The 13,856-nt window shown below is 40.3% G+C and overlaps 1 protein-coding gene across 10 annotated transcripts in view; it reads left to right on the forward strand.

The window, feature by feature from the left end:
- LOC140728349 (E3 ubiquitin-protein ligase HECW2-like) overlaps positions 1-13,856 on the forward strand; it is a 318,336-nt gene that overhangs the window by 171,841 nt on the left and 132,639 nt on the right. For all 10 annotated transcript variants that reach the window (XM_073046945.1, XM_073046950.1, XM_073046949.1 and 7 more), the window contains 3 exons: positions 2,126-2,201; positions 4,653-4,822; positions 4,931-5,073. In XM_073046945.1, coding sequence (XP_072903046.1) covers positions 2,126-2,201; positions 4,653-4,822; positions 4,931-5,073 — 389 coding nt within the window. The remainder of the gene's footprint in view (positions 1-2,125; positions 2,202-4,652; positions 4,823-4,930; positions 5,074-13,856) is intronic.

Raw genomic sequence — 13,856 nt, forward strand, 5'->3', positions numbered from 1 at the left:
CCATTAATTGGCTTGTTCATGATTTGTTTACATTTCACATGAGGCCTCTTTACGCCCTTGATACAAATATGGTTAAATGAGAGTGGCAACTCTTTCTTACAAGGCAGAATTTGACTCTGTGTGGCATCAGGAGGAAAACCCATCAAAGTTTGGAACTATCCCTTGCATAAAGGGAGATTGTTACGGCAGATGAGACCAATCATCTCAGCACTGCAGCATCTCTGCAAAGGTTCATCAGAAGTGTATCCTATGCCCACCAGTCTTCCTATTCATAGGCAGTGACTCAGGGAAGATAGTCACTTACACTGAGTGTCACTTCTTTTAAAATGAAATGACTATACTGCACCACCTACCATAAGACTTTGATTGTTTTAATGGCAAAGAGGGCCAAGACAATTGGAGGCTAAACTCTGCTGCATCATTCTTGTATATGATGGTTTACATAAAGATGCTTGTTCATACTGTACAGTTGCATTAAGTGTATTGATTTGAGGTTTTTGTCTTTCATTATAATCATCTCCTTTTTAACCTGACAACACATCTTAGCCTCTCATTCTTTTTCAAGACACTCTATTCCTTTCTCCCCAGTATCTCCCATTAACTGCTATTTTTTGTCAAATACTCCACTCCTTGTGATAGTGGGTTTTACATTCTCATCATACCTTGCTGATAGCTTGTCATGAATTTACAACATAAATTATTCATGGTCATCTTGTACTTTCTCCCCAAGAATTTGGAGAAAAAATGCTGTTCATTTGGAAGTCTATTTCATCTTATTTCTTTGAGCTGACCACCAGTTCAAAGATGCTGAGGGCGAAGCATCAATATGGAGCAAGCAGGCAGGGTGGTCCCAGAGCAGAAATACATAGATAGTTTTTATCTAAACCACTTTTTTTAGGTTGACCAGGGAGATGTTACTGAGGCAGAGGGCTTGATCCATGATGCTTGGTGAGGAGGTAAATAGAAGAAAAAAAATATATAAATTGAGTTGCATTATTAAAGAAATGGAGCTTGTTGAAGTGATCCTCCAATCTGGGTTGGGTCTCACTGATGTAGATGGTTCCCATACTGAGAGCACCAGATTCAATGGATGATGCCGGTGGATTCACTTGTGAAGTGCCACCGTACCTGGAAGGACTGTTTAAGTCCCTGTATAGTGGTGAGGGATGAGCTGTAGGGCATAGCATGGTTGTAAATGGCAGGAGGGAGATCGGTAGGAAGGGACAAGTGGATGAATGTGATTTGGAGGAACATCTGTAGGTTTTATCCTTTTGTACTCCTTGGTGGGAATAAATATATATTTTGTCAGATTTTTGGAGGTGATATCATGTGGCTTTAGTAGATTAGCCTTAAGATGATCCAATTGCTTATGTCATTTACCGAATCACTCATCAACAGAAAGGGATGAGGTTTCTGAGTTTGATGTCATTGATATTCAAATTTTAGATCCCGTAGTTCAGTCAAATTGAATCTGACAATGAATAATTTGCAAAGTTTTATGTAGATTATTAAGCCGACTGGTGGTGTAGTGGCATCTGCACTAAATTTTGAAGCAAATGGTCCTGGGTTTGAACCAGGCCGGCTCCTTGCACGTTTTCCATCCGTACTGGATTGAGCAGCGAGTTGGCAACTTGGCCTCATAAAAAAAGCACAGACAAAAATGCTAAAGAAATACCAAGGTTGCTGCTCAATGCGCCACAAGGCGTGGAAAGGAACAATAACAATGTAGACTATTAGTGATTGTTAATAGAGTGATTAGGCATAGAATCACAAACTTATTTCCATAGAGTTGAAAACAAAATGCCTTGTAATGTAATCACCCATCCTAATGCCATCTACTGTTCAGAATTGCATTTACAAGGGTTCCTATTCTAATACTTATGTTATCAGCCAGGAATCAGTGCATTACCTGAGTAAATCTAATCATATATTAAAGTCTGATTCTGATTCTGATTCTGATATATAAAGATAATGAGATGATAGACTTTGTTTTAATTTTATGTTTTTTTTCCATTGCCAATGTAGACTAACCATAGTTGGTCTGCATTGAGAGTGATAGTTGGTAGGTTTGTTGACAGTAATCTGTAACGCAAGTTAAAATATATTGCCAAATATTTATTTGCAGACTGGAGTGGATGAATTGGGAGAAGGTGGACTGAATGACCAGAACAATCAAAGACTTGTTAGATTCACATTGTCAGGTAAGATGTATCCCTTTTACTAGGTGTATACACAGTTGGTAAAGATTGTTTGATAAACACAACCGGATTTATGAAATAAACTCTCAGATCAGTAGACTGAATTTTTGCAAGCTTATTTATCATTCTGCTTTTGATAGAAGCCAGTTTTTGCCTTGGCACATGTGCAGAATAAATGCATACCCAGTGAATACAATATCAAATACTTAATATGTTTCCGCTGTTATGGAAAAATAAGTTCAGTGTTGATACATCGAATTATTTTCCCGTCACATGTTATGATCTTCCCTGACTCTGAACCTGTTATGATAGAGGCAGCAGGTGGAACAATAATTGAGGTGTTAGTCTGTACTTTAATATTTTTATTTCAAAAGTAAACTTTTTCTGTAAAAATGCAAATAGGAAATGCAATGCAATCTTTACATTTTCTTTATATCAATTGTGCCATCAAATCAATACATTCATGATGTCTTTATGAAAATACATCATCTACTGAACCACTAAAACCACTCATGCCTTTTTAAATAATACACACACAAAGCTTTTGAGAGGCTGTTAAGCAGGCCTCAGCCTCTTGGTGCCCAAAGGCAGGAGTAATTTAGACAGCTGCCCTTCTCCACAGAGCCTTTCTGATGGGCTGCACCAAGCTTCAATGTGTCCCTCGGCACATACTCCTACAGCCTGGAATGTGTTAATCATCAGCATTCCTCTGCAGACATCTTGTTCTACAGGATAATCATTAAGTTTCAGGCAAACCAAAGTCCATCTTGCACTGAGTTGAAGATTCTCCAACAGCACTTGACTTGCGTCTTGGTATGCCTCCCTGGTAACAGCTGTATTTTATTTTGACATTTTGCTCCCATGTGAAACATGGCAACAGAGGATTAAGCTTAGCATTTCAGACTTCTGTGCTTCATCCACGTTCCACCCATAATGTAGTACCTCAAAAGATTTCTGCATTGCACGACCCAATGAATGTTCAATTGAAAATGTGGTTGGATGAATCCTTGCATTTCTGTAATAAAACTGCAGTTGGATGAAATACAAAGACCCTTTTACTATATTCAGTTAAAAGTTTCTGGCAGTGGCTGATGAAGACTCATGTGCAGGACAACACAGGGAAGCCAGACGTAAAGCCCAGCTCTTGAAGATCATTTAAGTAAACTCCTTTTCCACATATGGTACATTTCCATTGATTAAGTAGACATTGTTAAACAATTGTAATAATAATTACACAAGTCCCAAACCCATGTTGGATGGTTGTTGAAGAAGGCATATTGTCATTTCAATGAGGCTGCCTTGTTTTGCCATGAATTCTAGGATGTCTTTCTTAGGAATGGCACCATGACACGCCTCACCAGGTGGTGGCTGGACTGAACATGTTTGCAGGTGGATTTCTCAACATTCCATGTCAGAAAACATTGCCCACCAAGATATTGCCCATTAATCTAATTTCCTTCTCCTTCTATCATCACCTCTTTGTATCTTTCAAAGTCTTAAGCAGCCTTGTGATTTTAGTGATGCTTTATCATACAAATAGCCCTTATTGAATTTGAATCATGTACTGGCCGATGGACATTTGACTTACGGACACCTGCTCCCATAGTATTAAATTCAAATGTCCGATAAAAGCATATACATTTGTTCTTTAGAATGGTAAAACTGGTTTCCTCTCTCCCTCTATTTACATTGAGAAATTGTTCTTATCAGTCCTGTATGCTTTAATATCATTCATTACAAGACTGTAGAGGCATGCTGACCATATTGAATTATCTTTTATACATTTTCTGACCTACTGACAAAATCAGCTTAAGGACATCTGTAAAAATAGAATCTGTTAGTTACCTGAGAACAGCCCATAAGTGAAAATCTTGGCAAACAGGCATGCTCCCTCTCTGAACATATGGGAACATTATAGCATCAGCTAACTGTGTGCTGTGTAGTCATTTATCAGGAGAAAAGCTGGTACTTGCCTGGCACTGTGTATGTGTCTTTTGACCTGTATTCCAAGCAACCTCTCTGCTTGCAGCACAACTCAAGGGAACAGGTGGAGAAAGGTACAGAAATTGGAGCTGGGGTGCATTTGGGGGAAACAAAAACTGCTTCTGTTGTTCTGCTGGTAGATGGAGGATTAGGGCACATCAAATAGCAGTCTTGCAGACTAGCTGTAATTTCTTGCTCCCTTCCTATTCAAGGACAACCAGGGATTCATGAAATTGGTCATACTGTGCAGATGATAGTGAAGATGTGTTAGGGTCCTGCCATTCTAACATTTGCCTCCTTTACAGTAGAATAAGAAGAACAATATATGAACAATTTCAATCTGTTTAAGAACAGAAAATCCCCATGGTGTCCCAGGGGAGTTGTATAAAGTCCAACACTATAAAACAGGCTCTAAGCATTTGTAAACACTGCTGGGTCAAATGTCATTTATGTGATCTCTTGTCCTTCCAGATATGCGGGCTGTAGGGCTCAAGAAAGGGATGTTTTTCAACCCTGATCCATATCTAAAAATGGCCATTCAACCTGGGAAGAAGAGCACTTTCCCCACTTTTGCTCATCATGGACAAGAGAAGCGATCAACAATAGTGGCAAACACAACAAACCCTATTTGGCAAGGAGAGGTGAGATGTGCTGTCATCATGTCACTGAACAAATGCTTCTTGAATAAGCAGTGATAGAAAATATCGTTGCTTGAAAAGCTAAATTCACTTAATGATATTGTTTTACAGAAATACCATTTTGTGGCACTTCTCACAGATGTACTTGAAATCGACGTTAAAGACAAGTTTGCCAAGAGTCGGCCTATTATAAAGCGCTTCCTGGGTAAACTAACCATACCAGTACAGCGTCTGTTGGAGAGACATGCTATAGGGTAATATGTTATTAAACTTGAATAAGATCTTTGCTGTCAGTCCAATGCCTCTTTTTCCTTTTTTTCAGTGGTATGTATGAAAAATTATTTTTGTGACACTGACTTCACTTGTCACATGAAACATTGATAGTGGGTGTGTCATTGGACTTCATTGACAGCCTTCTATGAAATGAGCAGGATACATTAGGAAATCTTAAATCAAACAAGGATAATTTTGATCATTTACTTTGCTTTGTTTTTATTTAATGTAGGTTTCTTTTCTACTTTTTTTTTGTTTCACTCCTTTACTCCTTAAGGAAATGTTGAGCGAACTAGGGCTTGTTGACTGCCATCAACTGATCCAGGTTAGGCAATTTACTACACAACTCTTGATTAATCAAAGCTCACTCTTTATTGTCTCTGTGCTGATCTCAACATAACTAAGTTGACCTTGGGCCAACAACTTAAAACCTGACTTCTTCTGCTCCCTCTGTACCAGTGCTCCTGTAATGTTCAGTCAGGTTTGTGGGTCTGGCAAGTGATACAAAAAGCACTCTCTGTGAACAGGTATATTAATAATTTATTTACAAATGTTAAAAATTCGACCAAACATTCATGTTCCCCAAGTTACAGACACTACAAATCTGAATACTGAACAAACATACATACATTCAGCAAACGTAATTAGTTACAAGTGCACACAGAACAAACCTTCACAATGGTCTTGTCTTAAACAAAGGAAGGAGAGAGCAAGCCCCTTCCATGTGCTATTCTATATACCCAGGATATTTGAAACTGGACACCAGGCAGCTATCCAATGGGAAAAGCAGCTGTAGCTTCGAAACTGACCAATCACAACAGAAGCAACATTCGACAATCAGTATAAGGCACGCCCCTATAGGACACTCACTCAGACTGCTCCTCCAATTTATAACACTGAAGTAGGAGATCTCCATTGGACAAATGATTGATCCTTCTTCTCCCAATCCCTGACATGAGGGATTAGTTCAGAATCAGAATCAGGTTTATTATCACCGGCATGTGTCGTGAAATTTGTTAACTTAGCAGCAGCAGTTCAATGCAATACATAATATAGAAGAAAATAATAAATAAAGTAAATCAATTACAGTGTATGTGTATTGAATAGATTAAAAATCGTGCAAAAGACAGAAATAATATATATTTAAAAAAGTGAGGTAGTGTTCATGGGTCCAATGTCCGTTTAGGAATCGGATGGCAGAGGGGAAGAAACTGTTCCTGAATCACTGAGTGTGTGCCTTCAGGCTTCTGTACCTCCTACCTGATGGTAACAGTGAGAAAAGGGCATACCCTGGGTACTGGGGGTCCTTGATAATGGACACTGCCTTTCTGCGACATTGCTCCTTGAAGATATCCCGGGTACTTTGTAGGCTAGTACCCAAGATGGAGCTGACTAAATTTACAACCCTCTGCAGCTTCTTGCAGACCTGTGCAGTAGCCTCCCCCACACCCATACCAGACAGTGATGCAGCCTGTCAGATTCTTGCTGCTTTGCATTTGAAGCCCCTCATTCTTATACTCTTTCCTTTTCAGTTCAAATGTTGTGTTTCAGTCTTGTTGGCTCTGGCCTATCTGGCTAATGGGTGTCAAGCTAGCATCAATTTATTGCCTTTTACACAAATAACATCTTGTAATTAATGTCTCTTTGTTCTGAGTTAGAGCAGACCAGCTAGTTACTAGGCTTGGATGACTCAGGTCAGACATAGACTCTCCTCCTCATGAACTTGCATGTTCTATCGTACCAAAGAACACCTCACAAATAACTTCTTATTTGGAAATTATCTCCAGTTCAGCAGATTATCAGGAGTGTCATTTAAAGCATTTTGATACAGCTGGTCATGAGCAAAAACAGTTCACAAGGCAGCTCACAGAATGTAGGGTAGCTTCACAGAATGTCAGTCTCCATTCCTTCTACCACATTGGCAATGACAAAGACATTTCCACTCGGCTTGATTCATTCGAGTCTGCTGATTTCTTCTAAATTTTAATTCCTTCATAGCCAACAGGCTTTTTTCTTTGGCGTGAAGGAGGATGAAAGGCAACTTGATAGAGATGTATAAGATGTTAAAAGGCATAGATAGAGTTGACAACCTGTACCCTTTTCCCAGGTTGGTAATAGCTAATACCAGAGAACATGCTTTTAAAGTGAGTGGAGCAATGTTTAGAGAACATGTTTAGTGGTAGGTTTTTTGCACAGATAGTATTGGGGTGGATGGTGGTGGAAGCTGATACATTAGAGACATTTAACAGAGTCTTAGCCGTATGGATGAAAGGAAAATGGAGGGTTATGGGCTATGTAGGAGGGAAGTGTTAGATTGATCTTGGAGTTGGGTTTAATGGTCGGCACAAGATCATGCTGTACTGTTCTATTTTTCTGTTCAACTGCATTTCACCTTCCTTACAAGAGACGATCAGCATAGTGAATGACCATAAATGGGAAGGAATGACATTTTGAACACGTTATTGTAAGAAGGTTTTTGAACTTAATGGAAAATATACTGTTTGACTTATTAGATTGTCACCAGGGATAAAATAATTAATTGCAAAGAGATGCTTAAATAGTTTTTCCACTGGTGATTTATGACAATTTTTGACTGGTACCAAATTTTGCTTTCCAAAATTATTAGATGTGAACTCAGGTGTCAAATTAATTTGGCATTTGAAATGGAATGGATTATTTGCTGAGATTATGTGAAATACATGCCTTTTCTTCCTGTGATAATGAGTAAAATCTTTTGCCAACCAAGATCTTCTCCATTCTTCTGAAAACTATGTTTGCTAAAATTGCTTTTGGAGGCTTTAAAAATGTGCATTAAATGTTTTATATTAAAACTGGAGCAAATTATGAAAGTGACATACAGTATCCTATTGAGCTCAAGAATAAGGTGGTGCATTTTAGCAAAACCCATGGCTGTACATATATCAGTGAAAAAATTTATTAACAAAATAAGCCATTAATTTGGAACAATTACACTTCCATTGGCAAATTGTTATTCAAAACTTTGAGTAGACATTGAATGCTGCAAGTCATTGAGATGGTAAATCTCTTTTCCATGTTCCCTAGAAGTGAAGCAGCATCTGGCAAGTGGAAGGACTGGAGTATATCTGCTGCTGATTCTGATGCTTATAGTTTGCTGCTGTCCTTATCTATATTGTATTGTTAATTTTGTATCAACGTAAGTTAAGGAAAAAAACAGAATGTACATGAAGATCCCTTCCATTCTGCTTCTTCACCTAGTAGCAAAGGTTCCTATTTACCACAGAGCACCAGAATTTACCCAGATATGGACAACCTTTTGGTGCTCTTTAGCTTATCCAGCCAACTTGTCACTCTGTTACTGAACTTAAATGCATTTCTGGATCTAAACTTCACTTTTTTTTTAGGATTGTAAACATGAGGCATTTCCTCAGAGATCAGTTCCTTGGCATTTGCAGACTGTTTTTCTGCTTTCTCACAGCCTTGCTCAAGACTTCAGTGCCTTGTGTCTCAGTTACATGGGGGGGGGGTTAGATATCTTACCTGGTGTTTTCTCAGTACTGGACTACTGTGAATGGTTTGAGCACAAACCTCCACTACTTTGCATTGTACTTTTGGGCTGGTTTGTACTGTTTAACTTGCATTTGGTGTTGATAACTGCTTTGCGTAGTGGTTAGCGTAACATAATTACAGTGCCAGTGACCTGGGTTCCATTCCACCTTTGTCTGTAAGGAGTTTGTATGTTCTTGCAACCACGTGGGTTTCCTCTGCTAGCTCCGGTTTCCACCCACATTCCAAAGACTCACTGCTTGTTTGGTTACATGTCTAATTGAGTGGCATGGTCTTGTTGGGCTGGAAGGGCTTGTACCTTGCTGTATCTCTAAATAAATTGAGTAAAATAATGTATCTATTAATTGTCAAGTTTTCTAAAATCAAAATCCATGTCCTTGAAATCTGTCCTCAGCTTTTTCCAGCATTATTCATTGGAATACCTCATTTTCATGCTTTGAATTTTTTGATTTTCAGTTGGTTTTTCCTCAGCTCAATCTGTTCTGGTACAGATGCTGTCGGGACTGCTGAGTTCCTCCAGCATTTTGTGTGTATTGTTGTTCTGGGATTCCTGCTCTTTCGCTTTTTTGGTAAATGACTTGGATGAGGAAGTGGAACGGTGGGTTAGTAAGTTTGCAGATAAGAAAGATTGATGGAGTTGTGGAAAGTGTAAAAAGTTGCCATAGGTTACAATGGGACATCAATAGGATGCAGAGCTGGGCTGTGTACAGTGACACATTTTGGAAGGTCAGCTTTGAAGACAGAGTGCAGGGTCAATGGCAGGATCCTTAGCAGTGTGAAATAGAGGGATCTTGTGTTGCAGGTTCATAGATCCCTCAGTGTTGCCACACAAGTTGATAGGGTAGTTAAGAAGGCATGTGGGGTGTTGTCTTTCATTTGGTGATTGAGTTTGAGTCTTGGGGTAATGTTGCAGCTCCATACTGCAGCAGTAATGTTCTTCCTCCATACGGCTAAGAATCCTGCCATTAGCCCTGTACTCTGTGTTCAGCTCTGCATCCTATCGATGTCCCATTGTGGCCTACACTATCCGTGTGAAACGCTCTTTTACTGGGTGTCTCTAGAAACACAGCTCGTTAGCCCCTCACTGGACTCAGCGGTGAGAAAACACCTTTCTCGAATTCTATACGTCTAGGGTCGATATGACCTGAGTTCCACCAGACCGGGAGAGCCTGGATGTTTCGATCACTGAGCGAATACTGTGTAAGTGCTACCCACTTGCAATTACTAATCAGCAAGAAATAACAGATCGTACACTGCATTCAATTCTAAAGAAAATTTATTTACAAATTTCAACTTTATCGAACTATTAGTAGGAAAAAGAAAAGTAAAAAAATAAAAAGGGCCCATTACAGTTAACGCAGTCCAAATGAGTGCTTGAGCTGGAGCTCATCTTGAATTTGTCTTTAACTCTTGCACTGGACCCACAGTCTGTGTGAAAGCACACGCCACCTTCCTAATGTTGCTCGAAATCCATCTCGAACTAACAGGCTCCCACGGGAATATTGGTCCCTCCTCCTTGAAGCCATACACGTGCACAGAGCACCTTGTGCAACTGGGACGTCATCCTCAACCATCTTCCCTCCTGTCTGCTCCCAGCTCCCACCAAAAAGACCACGACCCACACCAGTGTCCGTCGTGAAAACCTCTCCGCTCAGCCTTCTCTAGAACCTTCTCCCAATTCTACCATCCTGATTGGGACATTACATTGTTAAGCATGGACATCACAACCCCTTATCTTTAGCACAAACCCAAACTGGCTGAAAGCAGAACAGACTGCTCTTACAGAACTGCTAAGTTGAAATACCTACAGCATGGCAGTAAAACATATGAACCGGGGCGTTACACACACTTGGAATATTGTGTTCAGTTCTGGTTGCCTCTCTATAGGAAAGGATGGAAGCTTTAGGGAGGGTTCTGAGGAGATTACCAGGATGCTGCCTGGATTGGAGAGCACGTTTTATGAGGAAATGTTGATTGAGCTCGGGCTTTTGTCTTTGAAGTGAAGTAGTTGAGAGTTGACTTAGCAGACATGTATAAAATGGTAAGAGGCATAGACCGAGAGGACCTCCAGAGACTTTACTAATGTGAAGGGCTATAATTTTAAACTGAATGGAGTAAAGTAAAGGGGGAAGTGGTACTGGCAGATAGATTAGGGACGGTTAAGAGATTCTTAGATAGGCGCATAGCTGAAAGAAAAATGGAGGGTTATTACATGGGAGGGAAAGGTCAGATTGATCTTAGAGAAGGTCAGCACAACATCATGGGTCAAGGGCCTGTGCTGTTCTGTGTTCTGATTCTGTATGTAGTATATCCATTTAGTGCAGGTGTGTATCTAGTGCTTTCTCCACCGATGCTGCCTCACCCGCTGAGTATTTTAACACTATAGTTTTCTGTTTTCATGGGTCTCTTTGAATGTTTACCTTGATCGTGATTACATTACTTATTTGTGTAAAGTTCATCTGCCCATCCTTAGATTCAACTGGCCCTATCAGCTATGCATCATCTAAAATCTAAACATTTGCATTGAGCTTCAGATAGTTGCTAATATAAATTAGAAATGAGAGAATTGTATGATCTGATCCCTACAGTACTGTCTTCAACATGATTCTCTCTTCAGCTGAGATATTGCTTGGTGTTTTGTTCCTTTGGTGTATTTAGAATTCAAAGTTGATTTTATTTTCCAAGTATTTATAAATTATACAACCTGGAGGTTCTTCTGCTTAACAGCCAGTCCCAAGATGAACGAGAGGGAGAGGGAGATCAAATGAAAAGAATAAAGCAAGCATCAGCAGTCTGTTGAAATTGAGTCTATAAACCAGATGCAGGGAGCAGCTGGAGTGAGCTCAGTCTCGGGCTTTTACTCAGAGGCCAGTTGCTACGCTCACAGCAGTCAGCATGACACGGCCTCAGTGCCGAGGAGAGTGAAAACGTTATGGAGCAGAACCAGCTCGACCCTTGCCTCCATTCCCAACACCTTGCCTTTTCAGTCCACCTGGCCCAGCATTTAAATTGTTTAAGCTCCGGTTCATCCTCCGAAATTGGGCCTGAGTCCCGGCCCCGCCACAACCACATTTTCTGGCCTGCCGCTTCCTGCCCGCACTCAACCATTCCAAATCGGTGTGGTGATTAGATGGATCAAACCTCGCTCCTGGCCGAGGTGGACGGACTCTGAAACAGCTTCACTTCAGCTTTTCTCCTCTCTGATTGCTCCAACTAGATCTCCAATTCCAATTCCGACTGTATCTTCTCCTGGAACATTTCTCGACCCCCTTTTGGCTCTGCCTCGCACTTGCATGCTTTGACCCTCTGATCAGTTTTGCCTTTGCTTGCCTCTTAATTGTTTGCAGTGATCATTTACCAAAATTTTCCATGTTAAAAAGTCTTATTAGTAATTTAGTGGAATTCCTTGCTGTGAGATCCACCAGTAAGCTGTCACTCTTGTTCAGTAGTGCCATCTTAAACCAGAAGCTTTTATTATTATTCATTTATAGATTTCAACCTCAATCCCTTTTGATTCATGCTTACTTAACAACCAATCACAGAGTACTTTGTAAAATGTGTGTTTGAAATAAGTTATACCAATCATAAGACATTCCATGGTGCATTTGACACATCACCTCCTTTAAGGAGTCAATGAGATTTATAAGGCAGGATTATCCCTGCTTTTGTTGCGGCACAGATAATCCCAAGCATCAACTTGTTGCATTATGTTTTCTTACATATTGATGCAAGGCTAATACCTTTGTCATCTTTTGCATTTTGCTTTATTTAGCTATAATTTGTCTTGGGAAAATGGAAAGCATGTTGGCCTGTTGCCACCAGTCATGTTCAATGGTTCCATCTAATATCAGAGAAAGTATAAAATATACAACCTGAAATCCTTACTCTCCACAGACATCCTCAAAACAGAAGAAAAAATCCCTAAAGAATGAGTAATGGGGAAAAACTTAAGAACCCCAAAGCCCCCACCCCCCCATGCACAACCAGCAACAAGCAGCATCATTCCTCCCCCCACTGATTCTAACAGGAAGCATCAGCACTCCCGTCACCCACCATGCAAACAACTGCAAAGCGCCAAAGAGAGGCCATGTTATACAGTACATCAAACACCAACTATTCATCCCAACAATTTGACATCCCCCCCCAGCTTACTCTCTCTCACTAACAAGAGAGAGACAAGCAGTTGCTGCTTTGAAGTTACAGACACAGTCTGAAGCATCACTTTTTATTTCGAGTTCCTCGACTCAAGAATGGGCAGCGAACTCTCATTCACCATCAAGAGAGAGCAATCATTTGACTGCTGCCTTGATGTTCTGGCTCCTGCTCCATTTCAGTTCACAACACTGACTAGAATTCGTGTTCACAGAGCAAGCCCTCTTCCTGAAGGCACCTAACTTCAAGCCGCAGCTGGAAATATTGAAAATGCGGCTGATCGGCGAGCTCCATGAACAGGAGTACACCACCATGTTGTTCAAAGTTCAAAGTAGATTTATTATCAAAGTACATTTATGTCACCATATATAGCCCTGAGATTCATTTTCTTGTGGCACGCTCAATAAGTCAAAACTATAGGAGGACTACACCAACTTGGGCATTCAAACTAGTGTGCAAAAGATACTAAACTGTGCAAATACAAAAGAAATAATAATATTAAATAAATAACCAAAAAATATCAAGAACAAGAGAAAAAGTGTCTTTGAAAATTAATCCTTAGGTTGTGGGAACATTTTAATTGTGGGCAAGTGAGGTTGAGTGAAGTTATCTCCTTTGGTTCGAGAGTCTGATGTTTGAAGGGTAGGAACTGTTCCTGAACCTGGTGGTGTGAGTCCAGAGAGGCCTGTACCATCTTCCTGATGACAGCAGTGAGAAGAGAGCATGACCAGGGTGGTGGGGTCCCTGATGATGGATGCTCTTTTACTGCAACAGTGCTCCATGTAAATGTGCTCAATGTTGGGGAGAGCTTTATGTATGATGGACTGGGCTGCATCCACTACTTTTTGTAGGATTTTCCATTCAGGGGCATTGGTGTTTCCATACCAGGCTGTGATCAGCCAGTCAGTTTTCTCTCCACTGCACATCTGTAGAAGTTTGTCAAAGTTTTAGATGTCATACTGAATCTTCACAAACTCCTAAGGAAGTAGAGGCACTGCCAAACTTTCTTCATAGTTTCAATTATGTGCTAGCTCAGGATAGGTCTTCGAAATGAAGGCACCGAGGA

The sequence above is a fragment of the Hemitrygon akajei genome, chromosome 5, assembly GCF_048418815.1.
Source record: "Hemitrygon akajei chromosome 5, sHemAka1.3, whole genome shotgun sequence".
Taxonomy (NCBI): Eukaryota; Metazoa; Chordata; class Chondrichthyes; order Myliobatiformes; family Dasyatidae; genus Hemitrygon; species Hemitrygon akajei.